The 24,436-nt window shown below is 40.4% G+C and overlaps 1 protein-coding gene across 1 annotated transcript in view; it reads left to right on the forward strand.

Moving 5' to 3' along the window:
* CCDC192 (coiled-coil domain containing 192) overlaps positions 1-24,436 on the forward strand; it is a 194,472-nt gene that overhangs the window by 16,942 nt on the left and 153,094 nt on the right. Inside the window, exon 3 of the mRNA XM_069492784.1 lies at positions 17,437-17,542. Within this exon, the coding sequence (XP_069348885.1) occupies positions 17,459-17,542 (84 nt within the window). The 5' untranslated portion in view covers positions 17,437-17,458. The remainder of the gene's footprint in view (positions 1-17,436; positions 17,543-24,436) is intronic.

Below are 24,436 nucleotides of genomic sequence, written 5' to 3' on the forward strand. Positions count from 1 at the left end.
ACAAAGAATTTCAAAAACTCAGACATCATATCTACCTATAAGTTTGACAAATATAAAAAGTATTAAAGTGTCATTATTGGCAAAGATATAAGAAAACTAGGATTCTCATATACTGTTGGTGGGTGTGTTCATTTTGGAGATGTAATCTTAAATATGTATCAAGTATATACTCTTTAAAATCCACTAATCATTTTTTAAAATTTTATAGTAAGAAAATATAAAATAAGTTCACAAAGATATACATAGAAATATTTTTATTACAGCATTGTCCAACACAAGGAAAACTGCATATGCCTTTAGAGGAATGTATTGTGACCAGTAAAAATTATGGTAATTTTAAAAATTAAAAATTATGGGAAGTGACATTTATCATTAGTCAAATATAGGTGGAGTCTGTGGCATAGTGTTAACTGAAAATTATCACAAATTAACATGTAGAGTGTGACTCCACATCTTCTATGTTATGCATCTCATAAGAAAACACACACAAGTCTACAAAAGGTAATATATCAAATGTAGCAATCTCTGGGTGGTAGCATTCTAGATGATTTTTACTTTCATTTTTATACCTTTTTTACTGTCTAAATTTTTGTGACATAATATATAGAAAATCTGGCACAGAGGTGATTCTCAACACATGTTCTTTTTCGTTTCTCCTCTCCCCCTTGTAATATTGAAATCCACTTGTCTGAGTATCTCTGCTCCCTTTCTCAACTTTGATCACACTATGAGCTCCTGAAAGGCCGGGATTTTGATTAATTTATCTTCATCCTCCATGTTTAGCTCTGGGCCTTACGTATAAAAGTCATTCAATAAATGAGGGGTGATTCTCATGTGTTTGTTATTGAATAGCTGGACACATTGTATTTTTCAGTCAGGGAAGAAAATTCTTTTCAGTCATATACTTAATGCAAAGGAGAATTAAATTGTAAGATATTTTAAAATTAAAGGGGGCTAGAAACATTCTTCGGAAAGGGCTAAGTCCTGTCTTGCTTGTCTCAAATGCCTAAGGAAAATACTATAAATTCTAGAGCAGCTTGCTTTCCCTAGGGGCTTGGAATCTTCCTTAAAATAGAAATATCTATGTCCTTGGCGACTACATTCTGAATCTTATTAATCTTTCTTCTTCTGAATACAGCAGTATGTGGAGCTTTTGCCTCCAATGTGTTCTTACATTCTTTTCTTTAATTATGTTACTGAAAATCTAGAAAAAAGTCTTCCGTAATAACTTTCTTCGTGACCACTCATCTTGTAATGAGATCCAATGGTCCAAATGGTCAGAACTGGTTTGTGGTTTCAAAATACAGTCTAGTACCTGCAAGGTAAGCTAACTTTCAAATAACTCAAGTGGAAAATATCAACATCATTCACCATCTGAATCAAATAAATCCATCTAAACTTTTTACTTTTAAAGTCATTTTTCAAATAATTTACAGAAGAATAAAAGTGTATTAAAAAGAAAAACCCATTCAAAATTTAAATAAAATGTAAACATAGCAAATGTCTTCGTATCAAGTAACAATTTTGGCACATAAACATTACAAAAGATGGGAGCATACTGTCACACATTCTCTTCGCAAGGCAGGACAGTCCAAGTTCCTGTCAGAAGATACTGTGTGACAGTCTGTCCTGTATGAGAATACCCTATTTCCTTTACTGTGCTTAGTGATGTTTTATTTACTCATTGATTCGTGAATTTGAGGACATTCATCTAAGTCTGTAGGAAATCGTGATCTGAAGATCCATAGTCTGTTTCACTTACATGATTTATTCCATCATCCACATTAGTGTCTAAACCAGACACTAGACACTGGTCCAGTAGAAACGTGCTGCAAACCAGGTATGTCATTTAAGGTGTCCTAGTAGCCACGTTAAAAATGTTAAAATAAACAGGTGAAATTAAAATTTAATAATATATTTTATTTGACCACACATATTGAAAATATTATCATTTCAACATATAATTGATATAAAAAAGTATTAGTGAGATACCTGACATCATTTATTGAGCTAAGTCCTCGAAATCTAGTGTGTATTTTGTACTCACAACACGCGTCAATTCAAACTAGCCACATTTCCAGTACTTGAAAGTCACATGTGGCGAGTGGCTACCACACTGGACAGTGCCGGTCCAGAGCGCTTGCTACTGCTGCTCTTTATGTTCATGTTCTGATTCGTGCAAGAATTATGAAGTCTTCCTCTGTCAATTTTCTTCTCTTTGAACATTATGGATAGAAAAAGAAAAATTCAGAATTCTCAGCTGCGTTCAATGAGAGCTTAAAAACGGACTATAAACATCGTGTTTCCTCTTTTATACCTGCTTGAAAGATAATGTAACAATTTTGACAGCACAGTAAAAAACTGAAAGATGATTGTTAATTTCACTATTGTCCTTCCAGGAGTTTCCACCATTATTTGGTTTTCTTTTAGTCTTTTTTTAAGTCATAGTTAGAAATTATTGATGAATAATGATAAAAAAATAATTCCTAGGGTGACAAAATAGCAAAATGTTTCAAATATTGGAAAAATAAGATCATTAAGATCCCTCAGTATATCTTAGATTTATAAAAGGCTCCAATGGACCTGTATGACAATTGCAAGGTAGAATGAATTTTATTCTGTTTTTTGAAAATAAATATATGTTATCTTTGTTTTTTGTAAGACTGCTAAGAAAAAATAAAAATTCATGAAATATTAATTCTTACAAATGGAATTGGTCAAATAAAGAAACAAAACTATAATTGGGTCCAATGAACTCTGATGGTGTATGGAGGGTTAAATCACGTTAATTAAACAGCATGGGGGGGAATGTTTCAGACTTTTTTTTTAGGAAAAAAATTCCCCTTTTCTTTCCCATAAGCTTTCATCTTAGGACAGCTTTTCCCAAGTTTTCCCCTCAAAATTTCCTTGAAAAACTTTTTCCTTTAGCCCACACTCCTCTTGTTCTTACTCATTCTTCCCTATTTCATCTCAGAAGCCCCAAAGAACATGTCTAGCAACAAAGTCAAGGAAGGAAAGAAATGGAACAGACCAAGTTAAAATTCTCTGCAACTGGCAGGGGAGGACACAGGCTGTACCCTCCCCAAGTGTATTTTTGAATTTTTGCTCTTGGATTGCATATAATGATGTACCTTTTCCAACAAGGAGTAACCAGGCTGGGTATAGTCACATGATGCCATAACCACCCATTTCTGGTCCTAATAATCAACTCCTAGGCTCTTCCTTAGGCTGTGAGCTCCCAGAAGGTACACCATAGAAACATAAAACCTCCAACTTAAAAAGATAATTTGTTTTTTTAGCTATTACTATGGGTCAGGCATCGTACTAAGCATTTTTCTGCATTACCACATTTAACTATCACAGCAATCCCTGGAGTTATCATTTCCTCCACTTTTATAGATAAAGAACCGGAGGCTCAGAATAATTAAATTACTTGCTTAAAGTCACCTAAACAATAAGTAATAATTACTTCAAGGACTTTGCATCAGTTACATTCATATTTGAAATCAATAGAAACCATTCGAGCTAGTAGTAAGAGGGAAATGAATTGTTAGAGAATATTAGGTATTTCAGAGGTTCTTTAGGAAAGTCAGAGAATTCAGCTTGGAGACTATACCTAACTACTCTGCAGATTCTGGTGACAAACCTGTTACTGCTGTCACCGGGCATAGGCCGCACATCACTTGTCACTTCCCCTGAGTATGGGATACTACTTCTCAGTCTGCTGTCCTTGTAGTCTCTCAAAACAGAATGACCCCGCCGGCCTGGCCAGGTTCCATTCTGCTGGGCACCTTCTCCATATCACTCCTGTGCACAGTGAGGTCTCATGCTGGTGTGTCTGACTGCTGGAGCCTGAGTCACACGCCTCCACAGTGGCTGAAAAGGATGCTTCGGAGGGAGTTCCTGGCTTCTAGTTTGGAGAGATTGGATTCATGAGACAGGAAATCAAAACAGAATGGCAAAATGGCCAGCACAGAGCTCAAGATGAATTTGGTTTAATGGTCTTCTTATTTCACAGATGAGAAAACTGAGGCCCACTGAGTAGCTACTGTTGGCTGCGCTGAGCCTTCTCTGACGTTCTCACCGTGCCTCCTAGAAACATTTTCACCGGGAGACCTTAAAAAAATTGGAAATTCACAGAAAAAGTGAGCCCCACCTCTGTCCCCTGCTTGCCTCATTATATTGGAATGCACAGTGGAAATCGCTGCCGCACTTTTGTCTGACACAAGAGGATGCATGCCACATTTCTCCCTGAGCTCTCGGTAAAGGAGGGAGTCTCTGTAGACGTCGCTCTGGGAGAAAAGAAGGGTTCTCATGGAAAAGGTTTCTCATGAAGCATCAAGTTCAACTAAGGATTTCCTTGCTAGGTTTGGGGAGCAACATCGTTGGAGTATTGAGATTCTTATTGCAGTTAAATTTTTTTAAAATTCACTTATTTAGAATCTAAAACTCACTGACAGAAAAAAATTGCCTTCACTCTGAATACTGTCAATTATAAAACATTTGCTGTTGATTCTACACAGTATAGCAAAATTTATTCAACAAAACTAACTTTAAAAACCACAGTGCACTTGGGCAATAAAAGTCTATCAATTCTATCACATCACGCATAAGCTGACTTGAAAATTCTTCTTCCTACAGGCGTGTATATTTCCTAAAACACTGGGATTCTATGGGTTGGTCAATACGCCAAAGTACTCAAAATCTAAATTTGTGGATGGTGTGTGAGAAAATAAGTAATCCTGTCACACAAAAACTCAACTACTCAAAGCACCATCTTTACAAATGAGAAAAATATTTGTAGTATTTTATACCCCACGTAACTGAAAATTTTATTTAAAAATGAATAGTAATGAAGATTTTTTAAATTATAGAAATAAAGATTCTTTCCCTCAGTAAAATTACCTTATTGTTTTTCCTTTTTTAATTTAAGATTTTAAAATATTCAATCTTTTTTTTAAACTTTATTCTCACAACAATCCTGTGAAGTGGGTAAAAAACAGACCGATTCCTTCACTTCAGACTTTTTGTGTGTTTAACATTTGTGTTTAACATTTATGTTATAATAAGTCATTTAAAAATTTATTTTATCTTGAATTGTGGTAAAATACACGTAAAGTACATTTTGACTGTTTTTCAGTACACATTCCAGCAGCGTCAGGTATGTCGGCATTGCTGTGCACACAGCTCATCCCCAGAGTTTGTCGTCTTGCAAAGCTGGAACTCTGTACCCATCGAACAATTACCAATTTCTCCCTCTTTCTTAATTTTTAAAGAAATCAAAATATTTTTTAATGGTAAGACTACCTTGTTTTTTTTTCTTTTTATTATTATGAGGAAAATATAGTCTCATTAGAAAAATCTTCACTTCGTGGCCAACAAGCTGGGTTGTTGCTCTGAGGCTTTGGTTCCCAAAACGAGGCTTCCTGGAAGTTTGCTAATTGCTCCACTGGCCAGAAAGAGGAACAATTCTGTTTCTTTTGAGGTTTGGCCATTTCTCTGTAAATACATGATTATTCATTTGCTTATCTGCACAATTTATGATAGAGGCAGCAAGAGCATATCAATACTCTCATTCATTGAGATTTTCCATTTTATTTTAAAATAAGAACTGAAGGTGGCTGGCATATGATGTTCCTTTTAAACAAGATTTCTTAATGTGAGCTACATGGATAGCATTGAGCAGGGTGCTTAAGTGCTGACAGTGTGTGCAAAATTAAGCACATGTGTGCTTATTGTGTATGTGTGTGAGCAGGTGCATGTGCATTTTTTTTCTGATAAGAGAATTCACAGATTTCCTCAGGTCCTCAAAGCAGTTTGTGATCCTCATAAATCAAAATGGCAAAGGGCTATTTCAGGTTACAGAACAAATTCTGTAATATATGTAATATAATACGAACTTAAATTCAGGTCTCCTGTAACCCAGACTCTGTTTGTTTTACTGTTAACTTTATACCATGAAAGATACACATCATTTACAAGGTCCCTTTTCTCCTCTGATGCTGTTTATACAGGGTCTCTAAGAACCTATAAAGCAATGTATTTGCGATAGACCTGGAATATTTGAAAACATAGTAGGACTGTCTCTTACCACCTTCCAGCATCTACCAGAATCGTCATAAAAAGAACAGAACAGAGCCCCAAAACACAAAGCAGTATAGCATGAGTGAGCGTACAAGTGTTAAATTAGTCACCAAACTTTTGACATTCTTTTCATTTTGATATAAACCCAAATTCTAGGATTTTTTATTAGAGAGAAATTCTAAGCTGAGAATCCTGCCAAGGGTATTAATCATGTCTGTCTTGTTACTACTTACCCCCCCATTGTTTAGCATAGTGCCTGGCAGATAGTGAGTCCTCAATAAATATTTTTTTAACCTAAATGAATTAAATTGCCTTGAACTGAATTGAAATGAGGGTTGGCATGTTAAGAGTTTTGGGTAAGCCATTATTTAAAGTTATTTATGAAGCTATCAAGTGTCACATGGTCATTTCTCTTCAAATTCCATGCCAACAATCATTTAATATATTAAATTAAAATCTGAGTTGAAAATTCCTTTCCTTTTATTCTATCATTGATGCTATACAAATGGAAAAGTCATTAAATCTTTCACAGGATGAAAAGTTGACCTTTAGGAATATGTTTATTTCTAGAAAAATAGTAAGCTGGAACCTTGCTAAGGCACACAACTTGATATAGAATACAGATTCATCTTGGACCAGGTCCAGGGGAATTCAGGGACCATAGTTCTGAAAAGCCTACCTGGTAAAACATTCAGTTCATAATTTAACAGAGACCACTTGGATGGGGGGTGTCTCTACACTTTGAGATTGCATAAACCAGTAAGAATTTTCACCCCAAATATAATTAGGGTTAGTTCTCATAGGACTGCCAACTTTTCACTTTTTTTTCAAGACACTAAAACACAATAATTTCTATATACCATCATCATTTGTTAAACAAACATCCTCTTAACACCAAAAAAGTGGAATGATCATAATTTCAGAATAAAGAACAGTCCTCTAAATGCAATAAATTTGACTTCATGAAAAACGCACAAGGTTCTTTATAGAAGTTTGCTTTTGTCGTTTTGTTGCTGACTGGTGACAATGTTAGCACAAACCAACACTGATGTATGGGTTGAGGTTTCTTTGTTCCCCTCTGAATCCACTCTCCACCCTTTCTCCCCTCTGCTCTTTTCAGGGAAAGCTGGCCTCTCTGGCCTTGTCATTCAGGCTCTCTTGTCCTTTGGCTTCTTGTTGGGTTCAGCCCACGAGAGATACAGACAGGAGAACAGAGGGTGAAAGGAGAGAAGGTCAGCCTGTTCATTCCACTGATCCATTTCTTCTCCCTCACTCCCCTCCCTCCAGCCACCACTGCTGCAGGGTGCAGGTTGGCAGTGGCTGTAGCCCTCCCCTCAGGCTCTCTGTCCAGATCTAGCACTGATGCTCTGTCCTTGCCTCTCCTCCTATTGTTCAGGCCGAGGTAAAGCAAATGGCACCTGCACTTCTAGGGGCTGCCTCACCATCCTTTGCTCATGCCCTTAATTGTGCCCACACTTTTGGAAATGGTCCCTTCACTTAACTGTCCTCAATGACTCCATTGGAGTGGCCATCTGTTTCCTGCTGGGGCCTGATCAATACCTTCTTCATTTAAAGAGGAAAATGCTGAGGCCCAGATAAGTGAAGTAGCTGGCCCAAAGTCACGCAGTCATTTAGGATCCGAGTCAGATCCAGACCATGGCCGTCCAGATTACAGGCTGAGTGCTCCTTGGTCAGTGCTCATCTGGCATCCTCCATGGCCACTTCCTGCTCAGTCATGTTGATGGCAACTTCTACAACCTCTAGCTGTAGATTGTTCACGTTTGAAATTTAAATAACTTATTAGATAACTGTTGAGGTGACCCCAAACACAGAGAATACAGTTTTCACTGGAATGGATTGGAAGCAGGAAACTTGAGTGTTAAAATCACAGAAGCTAAGCACAAAAGGACATGAGAGTGATGAGCTTTCCACTGTGCAATGAATTCTGACCAGGAAAGGAGAGAGGGGGAGGGATGGCAGAAACGTGCCCGGGGAAGGGGCCGGAGCGTGGTGGCGGGTGGGAGAGGATGCTCTGTGGGGGAAACCCTGAGTCTGCGAGAGGGATGTGAACAGATGGTGGAAGGATAAGGAAGTAGATGGCCAGAGGTGCCCATCAAGCTGGGGAAAAGAGAACTGGACAGCAGTAGTGGTGCATAGATGATCTATCAAACAGGAAGCGAGACCATTGCAAAATGTGTTGAAAGTGCAGGAAGTCACTGCACCACTGAGCAGGGGCTGCTGCTGGAACCCCAGCATTTTAGAAGCCTCGGATTGTTAGAGACATTTCTCTAAAACTGACCTATGTCAAAATGCTCTTCCACAAAGGTGGAATTTGCTGTAACCGCACTTTTATTTAGCAATCCTGCTTTTAAATAAATATGCATGCACATATTTAATACATGAACTTGTTTCTTAATTACATACTTGACTGAATTTCCCACTACTGTTGTTTGATCACTTGTTGTTATGAAAGTGCCCCATTGGTATTTTCTTTTTACTAGGGTTTTAAATAAGCTATAAAGTTTTAGCATCAAATTATTCTCTTTAAAGGAGTCAGGATAATGGAATTATTAACATGTACTGAGCACTCTGTCTCTCAAAGCATTTACCTGCTTGACCTCATTCAGTCCTTACAACAGCCCTCCCATCACCCAACCGCAAGGCCATCTCCGTGTCCTCTGCGGCACTCTCTGGCCCCTGGCCTTGGCAACTCTGATCCCTGTCAGTCTCCCGGGCCAGATGCATGGGAAGTGTTGCTCAAAGGAGTCACTGATGTAGCTGCTCAGCATGAAAGACTGCAGCTTCTGGTGCAGCCACCTTCCTTGACTGCTGAGCCTTTCATCAATCAGCAATTATTTGTCAAGCTTCTACTAAACGTTCAGCAAAGTTCTGTCTGGCCTCTGCGCACAGGACCTTTTTAGGTTGGCACGTGAGGTTGCACCAGTCAGGGACCTTGAACCCAGCCTTAAGGGTGAAGAGTTTGTGTGGCTACGGGAGAACAGTAAGGTCACTTTAGGACAGAGAAATAAAGGCTCAAAACAAGGAAGGGGACAATGAGAAGGTACTGGAATAGATTAGATAAATAAAGAAATATAAAATTAGAAAATAATATGTAAATTTTCCTCTAAATTCTCAAATGAGAAATCTTCACAATCAAAAGGAAATCTACTCTTAAAATTTCATATAAGATTTGTTCAATTAGTGGACTATCAACCTTAATATAGATGCATAGTAGTCAGAAGTCTTTACCATAATCAAAGAGTTTATTGAATTTTTAATATTATTTAGCATTATTGTAGTTTGATAATCTTGGCTACCTTAGCTACATGTATTTAGATTATGGGCTTGATATTTAGGTAGACAATTTTAAGACAAAAAGTATAATAATTACTTTAACCACTGAGAGTGTGTTCATTTTCATCATTAACATAAATTGCATGTGTCTGCTCATGCCTGGAAGCAGAATGAAATTAAGGGTCTAAGGCCTATCTTTCTGCTCTCTGCCACTGCCTCCTGCGGAGCTGGGACAATGACTGACTGCACCTCTTTTTTAGAGTCTTTGAAACCACACACCCACTGCCAAAACCTCTACCCCATATATTTACTTATTTCTGAAGTGGTTTTTGATTTAATTTTCTTTCTTTGTTAATAGGGTTGCCTCCTATCAAAAAGTGCTTGTCTTTGTATAAGCTCTTTCCCTTAAGAGAGTAGGGGAACGGAGGTCCGAGAGCGGGGTGACAGCTTGCAGCTGGGGTAACGGTGCAGAGGGTAGACTTGGCACTCTCCATAGTTTGCTCAGTCGCTCTCTGTTCTGCAGCACATGACAATTTCCAAAATTTGTCTGTGCAAAAAGTCCTATGTTATTTAATAACAGTTTTTAGTTAAGCCTGTTTTATTTGGCTTTGACTTACCAATGATTTTTTGTTCAAAATATTAAGAGGGTACAAGTGTTTTTATTGCATGGATACCTTGTATAATGCTTAAGTCAGGGCTTTTGGTGTGCCCATCACCAGAATACTGTTCGTTAAACCCAATAGGTAAGTTTTTATCCCATGAGCACCCTCACATCCTTCCCCCTTCTTGATGTCTCATGTTCCTTATATTGGTCTATGCCTGTGTGTACCCATCAGTTAGCTCCCACTTATTAGTGAAAACATATGGTGTTTGGTTTTTCATTCTGAGATACTTCACTTAGGATAATGGTCTCCAATTCCATCCAAGTTGCTGCAAACAACATTATTTCATTCCTTTTTAGAGCTGGGTAGTACTCCATGGGTTATGTGTGTGTGTGTGTGCATGCACACGTGTGTGTGTGTGTGTTTGTGTATCCACTCATGAACTGATGGACATTTGGGTTGATTCCACATTTTTGCAATTGTGAATTGTGCTGTGATAAACATTCGAGTACAGGTGTCTATTTGATAAAATGACTTCATTTTCTTTGGGTAAATATGCAAGAGTGGGATTGCTGGATTGAATGGTAGGTCTACATTTATTTCTTTGAGGAATCTCCATGCTATTTTTCCTAGAGGTTGAATTAATTTGCAACAGTGTATAAGCATTCCTTTCTCTCTGCATCCACATGAACATCCATTGTTTTTTGACTTTTTAATAATGGCTATTCTGATAGGGGTAAGGGGGTATCTCATTATGGTTTTAATTTGAATTTTCATGATGATTAGTGATATTTAGTATTTTTTCAGATGTTTTTTGGCCATTTGTTTATCTTCTTTTGAAAAACTGCTGTTCATGTCTTTTGCCCACTTTTTGGCGGGTTGGTTTGTTTCTTTCCGATTTGTTTGAGTTCTTTGTATACTGTGGATATTAGCCCTTTGTCAGATGTATAGTTTACAAATATTTTCTTCCATTCTACAGGTTGTTTATTCACTCTGTTGATTATTTCCTTTGCTGTACAGAAGCTTCTTATTTTAATAAAGTCACATTTATTTATTTGTGTTGTTGCTATATTTGCCTTTGGGGTCTCAGTCATAAATTCTTTGTGTAGGCCAATGTCTGGAAGAGTTTTAGCTACATATTTTTCTAGGATGTTTATGGTTTCATGCCTTACATTTAAGTCAGTAATCCATCTTGAATTAATTTTTGTAAATGGTGAGAGATAGGAGTCCTGCTTCATTCCTCTACATGTGCTATCCAATTTTCCCAGCATCATTTACTGAATAGGGCTTCCTTTCTTCAATGTATGTTGTTGTTTGCTTTGTTGAAGATTAGATGGTTGTAGGTAGATGGTTTTATTTCTGGGTTGTTTATTCTGTTTCATTGGTCTATATCTCTACTTTTATACCAATACTGTACTGTTTTAGTTACTATAGCCTTGTAGCATAATTTGAAGTTAGATAATATGATGCCTCCAGATTTGTTCTTTTTGCTTAAGGTTGCTTTGGCTATTCAGGCTCTTTTTTGGTTGCATATGAAGTTTAGGATTATTTTTCCTAGATCTGTGAAATACGACACTGGTATTTTGATGGGAATTGAGTTTAAACTGTAACTCTCTTTGGGTAGTATGGACATTTTAACAATGTTGATTCTATCAATCCATGAGATAAGCATGGGAAGTTTTTCCATTTGTTTGTGTCATCTATAACACTAACTTTCATCAGTGTTTTGTAGTTCTTCTAGTAAAGATCTTTTACTTCTTTGGTTAAGTATATTCCTAGGTATTTTATTTTCTTTGTAGCTATTATAATGGTATTGAGTCTTTGATTTAACTCTCAACTTCACTGTTATCAGAATGTAGAAATGCTACTAATTTGTGTATATTGATTTTGTAACCTGAGACATTGCTGAATTTATTTATCAATTCTAGGAGTCTTTTGGTGGAGTCTACAGGATTTTCTAGATACAAGATTATGTCATCAGTGAACAGAGATAGTTTGACCTCCTCTATCCTGATTGCTTTATTTTTTCTTTCTTACTCTTGCTTGATTGCACTGGTTAGGACTTCTAGTACTGTGCTGAATAGAAGTGGTAACAGTGGGTACTCTTGCCTTGTTCCAATTCTTAGGGGGAATGTTTTGAACTATTCCCCATTCAATATGATGTTGGCTGTAGGTTTGTCATATATGGCTTTCATAATTTTGAGGTGTGTTCCTTCTATGCCTAGTTTGTTGAAGGTTTTAATCATAAAAGGGTGCTGGATTTTATCAAATGCTTTTTCTGCATCTATGGAGATGATCATATGTTCTTTGTTTTTGTTTATGTAGTGAATAACATTTATTGATTTGCATATGTTAAACTATCCTTGCATCCATGGGATAAAATCCATTTGATCATGGTAGATAATCTTTTTGATGTGCTATTGAATTCAGTTTGCTAGTATTTTGCTGAGGATTTTTGCATCTGTGTTCATAAGGGATATTCATTTGCAGTTTTCTTTTTTTGTTGTTATTGTATCCTTTGCTGACTTTGCTACCAGGTCGATACTGGCTTTATCAAAGGAGTTAGGGAGGATTCTCTCCTTTCCAATGTTATGGAATAGTTTCTGCATGATAGGTACCAGTTCTTCTTTGTAGGTCTGGTAGAACCTGTTTGGGCCAGGGCTTTTTATGTTGGTAATTTTTTATTACCACTTAAATCTCACTACTCATTATTGATCTATTCAGGATTTCTATCTCTTCTGGATTCAGACTTCAGAGGTGGTGTGTTTCCAAAAATTTATCCATTTCCTCTAGGTTTTCTAGTTTGTTTGCACAGAAGTTTTCATAGTATTTATTTTTGCAATATCAGTTATAATGTGTCCTTTTCCATTTCTTATTGGAGTTATTTGAGTCTTTACTCTTCCTATAAAACAATAGCACAAGAAGGAAAGTAAAACAATAAGGTTTCATCTAACATGTTGAACAGAAAGAATAGTGTCCCACCTATCAATACTAACACTCAATGTGAATGGTCTGAATGCCCCACTTGAAAGACATAGACTGGCTGAATGGATGAAAAAACACAACTCAAGTATTTTCTTGTCTCCAAGAAACACATCTGAACCACAAGGACTCACACAGACTCAAGGTAATGAGATGGAAAAAAAATATTTGATGCAAATAGAAACCAAAAACTTGGTTGAATTCCTCCCTTTACCATTATATCATGACTGTCTTCATCTTTTTTTACCATTGTTGATTAAAGTCTATTTTATCTGATATGAGAATGGCTGCTTGCTTTTGGTTTCTATTTGGGATCCATTGCTGGAGAGCTGGGGTACTTCTTTGGTGGTGTCCTTTTACTCTAATTTTTCATACTTCTGGAGTTCTTGCACTGATTCCTTCTCATCTGGAGCAGCTATCACTTCTTTTTTAAATTTTATTTTGTTTAGATGGATTTTTTCCACCTTACTCTTAAGGGTGTGTCTGTAGCGTATGTTGAATAAGGACCTTTGGCTTTGCTTGTGGCTACTTTGATGGGGATCTAGGTTCTAGATGGATATCTTGGTTATAGATATCGTTAGTGCGTAAGTTTGTGCGATTACTAGTTATTTTTTGTAGGCTGTAGTGGTTGTGTACTATGTGCATGGGCAGATTCCCCGTTTCTTGTTGATAAGGGAAGATGGAGGTCTTTGAAATCCTTTTTCTTTCCCCAGCTCTGTGGTCTTCTTAACAGTGTGAATTATATTGGGATGCCCAGTTTAATCTCTGAGACAGTAGGTGGTGCTTGGGGATGAGAGTCAACCACACTCTGTATGATTGAGTCAGTTTATTCTGTAATGCTATAATCCTCAACCCCTGGGCTACAGACTGGTACCAGTCCACAGCCTGTTAGAAACCAGGCACACTGTAGGAGGTGAGTGGTGGGTGAGCAAGCAAAGCTCCATATGTATTTACAGCTGCTCCCCATCACTCGCATCACTGCCTGAGCTCTACCTCCTGTCAGATCAACAGCAGCATTAGTTGCAGGAAAACAAGCTCAGGGCTGCCGCTGATTCTGTGTTATAGTGAGTTGTATAATTATTTCATTATATATTACAATGTAATAATAATAAAAATAAAGTGCGCAATAAATGTAATGCACTTGAATCATCCTGAAACCATCCCCTCTCAAGTCTGTCAAAAAATTGTCTTTCATGAAACTCATCCCTGGTGCCAAAAAGGTTAGGGACCACTGCTGTAATAAGCTGTACAAGTTGTCCTTCCTGCCAGTAGGTGGTGCTTGCAGGAAAGAGCCAGCTGCAGTGATGTTTTTTGGGACTCTGACTGGCTCTAGTCATTCAGGAGAAGCACTTGAGTGCCCCAGGTGGTGGCTGGGGCCCTGGAGGTCCCAGGAGACTCCTTATTCTGCACCACAACAGAAGTGGGTGGAGGAGTGAGGCTGGGTGAGGCTGGATCATATGAGCCTATGTTCAGTCTCCACAAAGGCGGGCACAAGAGCTGTCTGGGCAGTGGTCAAGGGTCTTTCTTTCTCAGACTGCTGGGGAAAGCCACCAGGGAGGGCCTGATGTGGCCCCACAAAGCCAGAAAATCTGCTCATGGGGGAGGGGCCATCTGGGATTCACAGACCATCTGTCAGGAGTGGTTTTTGCTCCTCTTCTTCTTCTCCTGTCCTGTGAATCACCTTCCTAGCATCTGGCTGAAAGCAGCAGCCAAAACCGGTTGACCTCACCAGCAAAGGTGCCGAGAGCTGGGAGCTTCCCTGTCCCAGATCTTGCCCCGTACCCACGCACAGCATTCCCGTGGGGGGTGGGGTGCTCCATGAATGCACTGCAGCTGGGACCCACACGGCACTCTCCTTTCAGTTATGCCCACATGGGCTCTCTTGCCTCCCAAGGTTAGTTCACAGATCTCCCTTCCGTGCCCCTGAGCAATACGACTGAGTCCTGGCAGTAGGGAACCTGGCCTGCATGCCTGTCTTCTGGTTCCCCAAGTTCAACCCCTGACCATGCCAGGGAGACACATGCTGGCCTTGAGTTGCCCAGGGAGTGCTCAAGCAGGCTTAATATCCCTCTGCTTTGGGTTATGCCCTGCTCTGTTGAAGTAGCCACGTGGGTAGCACTGTTGAGGGCCCACAGGCAGGAAGCTCACAGTCTGGGCAACCTTGTTCTGCTGCAGGGTCTTTAAGAGGAAAGGTCATCCCTTGCGCACCAGTGCCACTCAACAGCAGTGGGCAAGGGGGGCAGAGGGAGGGAAGGGTCTGAATGGAGGAGAGCTGGCACTCTGTTCCCCTTTGTCCCTCTCACTGAATGGCAGCCCACCCAGAACGTCTGGGCTCTGGGAGCACACAGATCCCCTGTGGCCACTGCAGTCTGGGCAGGAGTTGGGAAATGCTTGCCTGGGGACCAGTGACATGAAAACTGAAGGACTGAAGCTCCCTGGGGAGGACACAGGCACACAGTGGGTGGAGAAGCAGTATGATGCCCACTGCCTTGACTCAGGTCTGTGGTGACAGGGAGTGACCCCAAGGGGGCTGGCAGTCTGGTGCTTTGTTTTCAAGAAGCTCCCAGTCCACTGGCAGCAACAGCTTTTGGTCTCATGAGGACAGAGGAGCTCTCCAGCAGCGCAGGGGCCTGCGGGCTGCCACGGTGTGAGGGGAGGAGAAACAAACCCCCACCTGCCGTTTCCACTGGGCTCCAAGTTTCTTGGGGGTTGATCTCTGCTGGAATCTTGCTCCTCCTTGTTCTGCTCTGCAATTTCTTCCTATGGGATCTCCAGTAGGTTCTGGCACTTGTCCCTCGGAATTACACCTGGGAGATGTTGGTTGTCCACCTAAAACGTTTCCTTCTTTCTGAGACGATCCAGTGAGCAATGTCTCTAGTCAGCCATCTGGCCCCACCCTCCCAGTGCTTTTATCTTACTGGAAATGGTTGTCCTTTTTGGCTGTGGAAACTTTTGGTGTTTGGATAAAAAGGACTAGAGGATTAATTAGGTGCTTACTGAGTCTACTTATGCAAAATTTAAAAACTTCCTCTTGAGAGATCAAATAGCCAACAAGGAGATGCTCCCTGGAAATAGCAGTCTAGGTCAGGGATTCTCAATCTTTTTAAAATGGTTTGGCCTCTTGAAAATCCTTACTTTCTGCATAAAATGTTTTACAGCATGCATTTGTCTCTAAGTATAAATCCCAAGAATTTTACTTTGAGGCTTGTTTTTTTGGTTTTTATTTTTGAGAATTCTTGGACCTAGTCTTGAAATTACTGGAACCATCATAAGATACTGAGGATCATTGGTTCATGTCACTCCTAAGCATCACCTTTCCAGCCCAAGATGTTCATCCCTTAAAGGCCAACTCTTGAGGGTGGGTGTGCAGGAGCTTGATGTTGGGGCCAGGTTGTTTGTGAGAGGTCGAAATATTTGTTTGTCCCCATCCCGTAGAGTTCCCTTTTTATCAGAGGCCAGTGGCACAGCCTCAAGGCTCAGCACAGAGTGAACAATTAGGGAACTGAATGAATGCTGCATTTTTATGACTGGTTCCATTTGCCACCAGATGGCCCTACTGTATCATCAAGAAATGCACACATGTGGAAAATCCATGGTCTCATAAACGTAAGGGAAAAAACAAAGCAGTGGTTAGACCTTTAAAATATGTAGGAACACAGTTCCATTTTTATGGGGTTAATTAGAAGCAGCTGCCGCAGCAGGAGTAGTCACAAGAAAACAGGGCACACCCGGGGAAGCTATAGGAAGGTCATAATCCTAGCATATATGAGGTTTTCCTTTTTAAGTTTTCATATTACTTTGTAATTAGTAATTATCACAATAGCCAAAGAACAGTTAGGAAGCACTCTAGTCTCAGCAAGGCCTGTAACTTATGTTTCCGTACCAATTTTGCATACTCTTCAGCTTGCAGCTGAGAAAAAGTAACTTTAGAAAAAAATTGAGAGGCAAAGTCTACACATCTGCTGATTTGGGTCATATTAGCCATGCTCTGAGGATGAATGATCTGACTCTAAAGCATGCTATTGTCTTTGCTTTAATGATACTTGTGATAAGAACAAGAAGATGAAGGTCAGAGGACACAGGGCTTCTCCGAGTTCCAATGACCCTGTTCCTCCTCATAGATGATGTTAAAAACCCAGGCATTCTAGGTGACATCTCCCATTAGGAATGTGAAATTTTGATCCTAACTTCTTGAAGTAAGAATAAAAATTGCAGACAAACTCAATTCCAATGTAAGTAAGTTTATCTCAACTTTCTAAAACGGTTCATTGTCATCATTTAATTTTTTCTCTCCCTTTAGACTCTAAACTGTTAAATAAGACTATGGTTATAAGATTTTGCTGTTTTATCACTGTGTTAGGAAAAAAGGAGAACTTGTGTGAGTTTATCAAGCTTATCCTTAGTCTATAAAATTGTTTGAGACATACTCAGGAAACTATGTCAAAAAGTAATACTTTATTATTGTTTTAAAGAGAAAGTCCCCGGACACTGGACAGATGTCATTTACCTTGGCCCAACTCAGGTCCTTGGAGATTTGCCTGGAGGAAGCAGAAGAAAAGGCTAAAGCTTTATCCGAACAGGTAATACCTGTCATGGGAACTGGAAACAAATGTTCCTCAGTGTTCAGTATGGTGTAAACACACGTTTTAACCTCTGCCCCTGTTGATACACACACGCAAGCACACACGCACACACATACGCACACGCACACAGCTGCACGCGATGCACACACACACTCAGAGTGTTCCAGCATTTTAGATATGACAATGTGGACTTTATCTGCGTGGACCTTTTTGGCCTTTAAAAGTTTTTTCACCTTTATATTTTACTTGATTTTCACTCACCACAGGCCATGAGTTAGGGAAGCCTTCCTTAAGCAAGTGGTTTTCCTGAATAAGCAAAGCATATTTGCATTATAAACAGATAGGCCCCAAGATTAAATAAAACCAATGGGAACCACATTGGAGTAATTTTTTTTAATTATTTGAGAAAAGTTTACTTGGAAGAAAATTTTTTAAATATTGACTTTCCTCTTGGATTTTTGAAACTCGCAGAAACAAAGCCACAGCAGAACAGAGGTGGAGCCCGGCCTGCCCTGGTGGCATGGACATGCCACAGGTGCTCTGCGTGTGCAGCGGGTCCCTGACTTCAGAGGCAGTGGCTGTGGGTATCAGCGAAACTCAGACCAGGGGCTGGACCATCTCCCAATAAGATTGCACTTTGCAAATAGTACAGGGCATAGTGCTACTGTTCGTTATTACTGCCTTTTCCTCCTGGGCGGATGGGCTTGGCCCCAGAAAGCAAAGCTGCCTGGAGTCTGGGTCCCCCCGATGGCCCAGGGCACCAGCACTCACTCTGGTGACAGTCAGTGGAGGAAAAGGACAGAGGAGGCCATTAAATGTTATAAAAGTATATTAATTTCTCATGGATCGATACATTTGGATGAGAATATATTTTAGAAACTTTTAAATACTAATGTTAAGTTTTTTAAGTAATAAAGGTAGTATCTTTGTACAGTAAAGTCTAACTGCATCAGAGTTTTATAGGAATATTTGCAGCAACTAGGGAGAAAAGGTGCTGGCGTTATGAGGAAAAGAAGTCTGAGTAACCTGTAACGTGGCCTCATTTCTTTTCTTAGCTTACCAAAACAAGTGCATCGCTTGGCATGTTTGTTGTTTACTGACTAAATGTGATTGACACAAGGGGTCACCAGGGCGCTTCTGTCAGTTAATGAAAGTGTGTTGCCCTTTTGGGAAAGTTTCCATCTCAGTCTCAAGCCATGGTCCTAGGCTGCAAGCCGGTTTTATTTTTTCCCTCTAAAACAAACAAAAACAAGGCTCAAACTGTGGCAAAATTATGAATTACAAAGAACATAATGATGAACCTGAGGTACCATTTCAAAGAAAAAAACAACTAAGAATTTCAGAGCCTCCAAACTGGAAAGGATTTTTGAACTAACTAAAAGAAGACACCTCTGCTGGCTTTAGGTTGCACTAAGATATATGTTTATTTTGTGATTGAAAGGCTTAAATGATTTCTCATTTAACTCAGTAAAATTCAGTTCACTCATAAATATACCCATTCCCTGTATTCTTTATAAAATATTTTTACCCAGTACAAATAGCCTCTAACATTTAAGACTCTTAACTGAATGGTCCCGTTACATAACACCAAACAATTAGATGTGTTTTTTTCAGTGTTTAGCAGATTAAAATATATAAAACAGAAACTGGATTTCACTCAACATCTTTGTACCTTCCACAGCTAAGATGCTGGTTCGATGTTCTGGGGAGAAAGACACATAAGCCAGGGCTTCTCTACTCAAGTGGGTCAGACAATAGAATCACTGGAAGAGGCGGGGAATGAAAATAGGTGTTTTTATGACTCCAAGATAAACTGCACTATAGTATTAAGCTGCAGGGTCTGTGTGTGTTATTGTCCTATAATACAGTTCTTGAAGTTGCCAAATTTGCATAACCAAGTCAATTGAAAGGGAAGTTGGTCATGGTTTGAGGACAAGGTGAGTATGATGTGCAAAAGCACATTGTAGGCATTTTCAATATTGCATTTTTAATTAAGTTGAACATTCTATTGGATTTGGCTGTCTCCTCTGTTATTGCTGAGACCTGTCAGTCCAACATAGACACTGTGTTCTCAAAGGATTTAATACTGAGGTTTTTGCTTTCCTCAAGTGTCTGAGTCCAGTCTGATCCTTGAAAAGATAAAAACTATAAAAACAGTGCCTTGTCCTCTATTTTAAAATTTAAATTGACATCTTAAGAAATGAGATGAGAGGACAGGGAAAGGGGAGCAGCTAGTATTCTTAAAAATGTTCTTGAGAATATTTCAGAATGGAACATCTGTCTCAAACGATCAAACTTTTGTCCACTGGGTGCCACTGTCTTCCTCACCAGGCTGTGCTGCTAAGGGGTTGCAGAGATGCTGCCTTTAGTATCAAAGACAACGACTACTTGTGTGTGTGTGTGTGTGTGTGTGTGTGTGTGTGTGTTTGAAGAAATATGTTTGCCTGCTGTATACATTAAGGCTTCTTTTAAATGTCATTAGCTCAGGATTTGTCACAAGGACGTTGGGACCTCCAGCCGGCCTTCACTGGCGACTCAGATTGTGTATATTAGCCACACAGCTGAGCACTGGCCAGATGGGCTGGCCCAGGGGGGTAGAATGAAGTGGCGAGAGCAGAAGAAATGGCAACAACAAAGATTTGTGCTGGAACAAAGAAGTGGAAGCTTACAGTATTGTCAACCCGTGGATCTCCTTTGCAAAAAGGGTTAATCCCACTGTTAGCCAAATCATTACCTCCTGGCTTTGCTTCTTAGAGAAGAACATGGAATTAACTCAGAATGGAAAGTATAGATGCCTGGAGTTGTCACCTACTAAGCATCAGTTGGTTCCGGGCCTCGGTTTACTCATACTGGACGTTTCTAAGGTCCCCTTTAGCAAGGTCTCCCCAGGTCTGCTAGGAAAAAGAAAAAAATTAGAAATAGTGAAGAGTTAAGGAGATTGTGCCCACTTCCCCTGGGGAGGTAACACAGGAACCAGAATTCTTTTTTGGGCTTCACTCTAGCTAGCAATTATTCTGTCTTTCTCTGAAGTCCTGCCACTATTGTCACAATAAAAGAAATATGAGATCAGGATAATTTGCAATTAACTTTTATCCTGGGTGATAATAAATAACTCAAAACCTTATCAAGTTTTGTGTAAGAAAATACTTGATTATATATCCTGTAGGTGGAGATCAGTGTAAGGAAAGTCTAATGCCTGGAAATTGGGTAGTAGATAAAGGAAAAGGGTGCATAAGAAAGGTAGGAAAAGTTCTTAGAATGTGAGAGAAAGAAGAAAAGTAAAAAGGTGTCTGGAGATGCCCATGAAAAGCAGTTTTCCCATGTGTGCTGGCTTCTCTCATCAGTGCCTATGGGAGGGACAAAAATGGGGGCTCTGGTGAACTGCTGTTTGTGACCAGATGCAAGTAAATAGACCCTGCAGCTTTTGTGCTGAGACATCGTCTAAGAAAATGTCAAGAAAACCCACAATTTCACAATGAAGCATGGATCCAGATGCTCCCAGTGCAGAGTCCCTGAGAAAACACTCCTTTTGGTAACAACTTTGGCCTAGAGTGTCTCCCATTCATCGGGGCTGCTGGTTCCCAGCTCCAGCCTGCTCCACTCATTGCCAGCTTTATGACCTTGGCTATTCACTTCATCTTCCCATCCACAGTTGTCTTATCTAGAAGGGGATAAACATGCTAATTCCAGAGGGCTGTTGAGTAGATCAAACGAGATAGAGCTCTGCCTCTTAGTAGGTGCTGTAGTCTGAATGTTTGTGCTGCCTTCAAATGCATATGGTGAAACCCAGTCCCCAGTGTGATGGTATTTGTAGGTGGGAGCCTTGGTGGGTAACTGGGATCAGTGTCCTTGCAGAAGAGGTACAGAGGAGCTCCCTTGCCCCTTCCATCTGGGGAGGGCAGAGCAGGAAGGCACTGTCTATGAACCAGGAAGTGGGCCCTCACCCTTGCTTTGATCTTGGACTTTCCAGCCTCTAGAAGTGTAAGAAATAAATTTCTATGCTTGTAAGCTACCTAGCTTATGGTATTTTGTTATAGCAGCCCAAGTGGATTAAGACAGTAGGTTCGTGGTAAATAACGATTTATCTCCACTCCTAGCAGTGGTCGTAACAGAACTGTGGGATTCCCTTCATTCCTGGAGCCACATCAATTAATCACAGTCCCAACTGACACAAAAGTCTCTCTCTCTCCCCCTCTCCCTCTCTCTCCCGTGTGTGTGTGTGTGTGTGTGTGTGTGCGTCTGTGTGTGTGTGTGTGCGTCTGTGTGTGTGTGTATGTATAAGAAAATTCTTTCCTTACTGGTACCTCTCAAAATGTTTGAAAGATGGCCCAAATCATAACAGAGCAGTCCTTCTCCAAGAAGGGATCTTATAGTCTCTTGACTAGGAAGAGCATCCCCTCCCTGCCCCCTGCCCCTCCTCCACCCGCTGCCCAAGCTCCCCTGTCCTCACTGGACTGGCTTGTCCACCATCCAGCTTTCTATTCTGTTCTTTCTCAGCTTGTCATTTGGTAAAGGGATTTTAGCTCTTTAACCTTGTTTTTCTGTCCCTGCTTCATCTCTTGGGGTTCTTTCTGCCTAGTTTTTAATTTTTCCCAGACTGGGAACTGAATGAACAGGGCTGGTATCTGGTCATTTCAGAATTTTCTTTGGCAAGCTGCGGGGTGGGGGGGTGGGGGGGCAGGCGGGGAGTATCTGTGGTTATTTTCCCACTGACAAGGTGAATCTGGTAACAACTATTAGTCAGAAATAGTTTTGGACAGCTTGTGGGTAATGTACCTAGCAAAATATTGCTTACATCTTGAGTGTGCCATAAACACTAGCTGGGAAAGAGATTTTATAACTTGATGCCAGGGCTGGGAGGCAGGAGGCTGGGTGGGAAGTTGACCTTTTTTCCTAGCCATTGTTTCTCCCAGCTAGGGATGAGGCATAGACAAGCCATGGCAAGGGGCCCTTGGTGGTCTTTTGGAGCAGTTTTTTTCCCTTTTGCTTCCATAAAGAGAAGTTTATTGGTTATACTCAAAATGCAGAGACATTGCAATGGAGAAGAACGTAGTAGTTTCATTTCCCAATTTTTGGAAAAAGCATGTGTGAGCATTTTTCTTACTTCTTGGTAGTAGCTCATGTGCCAGTTGGACATGGGAAACATTTCCTAAGGCCCCAAATAAAACTAGTAATAATAATAACTTCTATATCCCCACTAGAAAACTAACGTGACCGATTAAGTCATATGCAAAGAAAATTCCTTTTCTTTTCTTTTTACCCCTGGGATCTCCCTGCCAGAGGGTCTCCCCCATCTTGAAGAAGACAGAAGCAATACTGGAGACAGAGCATGAAAAGGGAGCGGGGGTGGGGGGGTGCGGGGGTGGGGAGAGTTGGGGGGGAGGGCGGGTGTCCAAGTCTGCTTCCTACAGGAATGCATGCCTGAGACCAGACCCCCGCAATGCATTGTCAATGGTGGATAGAAAGTGGAGGAACTAACATTTATTAAGCACCTACAGTGTTCTAGGTGCTGTGCTTAGATTTGCAGACATTTTATTTGATCCACACAATAATCTTACAAGGGGCACTGTTATTATAATCCCCGTTTACTATTGAGGACAATCAGACTCAAAAACATTGTCATTAGCCTCAGGTCATAGAGTCAATAAATGGCGAATCTAGTATTAGAACTCAAGCATATTTAAAATCAAAAGCTGCTATTAACAGCATGTGGTCGTAGGCTAAAGCCACTTAACAGAAGTTTCCTACAATGCAGCACTGAACTCAAAGAATTTACCTTGGTTCCAAAACTGGCACTTGGGGGGCTTACTAGACAGATTGCTGGGCCCCACCCCCAAAGTTTCTGCAGTAGGTCTGGGGTAGGGTCAAGAATTTGCATTTCTAACAATTTCCCATGTAGTTTAAGCTGAGTACCAGACACTGACCCAGACCTTCAGGCCAAGGCTCCTCTTCACCCTTACCCTGTGCCCCCCAGCTCACGGGAGTGACTGGGTCAGTCAGGATTAGGTTTGGGTGCATAAAACAGATGACCCAGATAAGACAAAGCCGACGTCCATCTTTCACTCACATAAAGTAAGTCTGGACATGGGCATCCCAGGACAGGAAGCTCCACAACCCTTGAGGGCCTGAGCTTTGTCTCTTTCTGCCACAAGCATGGCTTCCTTGCTCAGGTGCCAGGGCTGCTGCGGTGGCCGCCACCTTGCTCGCCTCTCAGGCTTCATGAAGAAGGAAGGGGCAAGTGCCAGCTGAGCAGCCCTTTTTAGGAGCTTTTCTGGAAACCTCGGTTAATAACTTCTTATATGTCACCGGCCAGCTCTATTAGTAAGAAGGCTGAGAAAGACAGCTATTTAGCTAGGCACATCGCCACTCCCAAGACTATGGAGATTCTTTTACTAAGAAGAGAAGAATGGGTATTTGATTGGCAAATGGCAATCTCTGATGCACTTATCCAACCCCTTGCCCATGTTATGGTACAGAATGTACAGTCTGGGTAACCTCAATATTCTTTTGTATGTGGTCCAGTGTTCCCAGAACCATTTGTTGAAGAGACAATTCTTCACCATTGAGTGATCTTGACATACTTGTCAAAAATCAATTGGCCGTAGATACATTGGTTTATTTCTGGACTCTCAATTCTATTCCACTGGTCTATAACTGTGACATTCAGCAGGTACTGCCAGTTGGAAGTCCTAGTCATCAGATTTGTGCTCCAGAAGATATTTATGTTCTTAGGGCACTTCGTATAAAAAGAGACAAATATGGGATACGTTTGTGTCAGCATCTCAAAACCAAGACAAATGAAATGAGGTTTTCTTCATTTGGTTTCTCAATTCTCCAAATCCCTGACATAATGACAATACCCTATAAAGATGCCTTAGCAACTGGATGCCC

This window comes from Eulemur rufifrons, chromosome 17, assembly GCF_041146395.1.
Source record: "Eulemur rufifrons isolate Redbay chromosome 17, OSU_ERuf_1, whole genome shotgun sequence".
Classification (NCBI taxonomy): domain Eukaryota; kingdom Metazoa; phylum Chordata; class Mammalia; order Primates; family Lemuridae; genus Eulemur; species Eulemur rufifrons.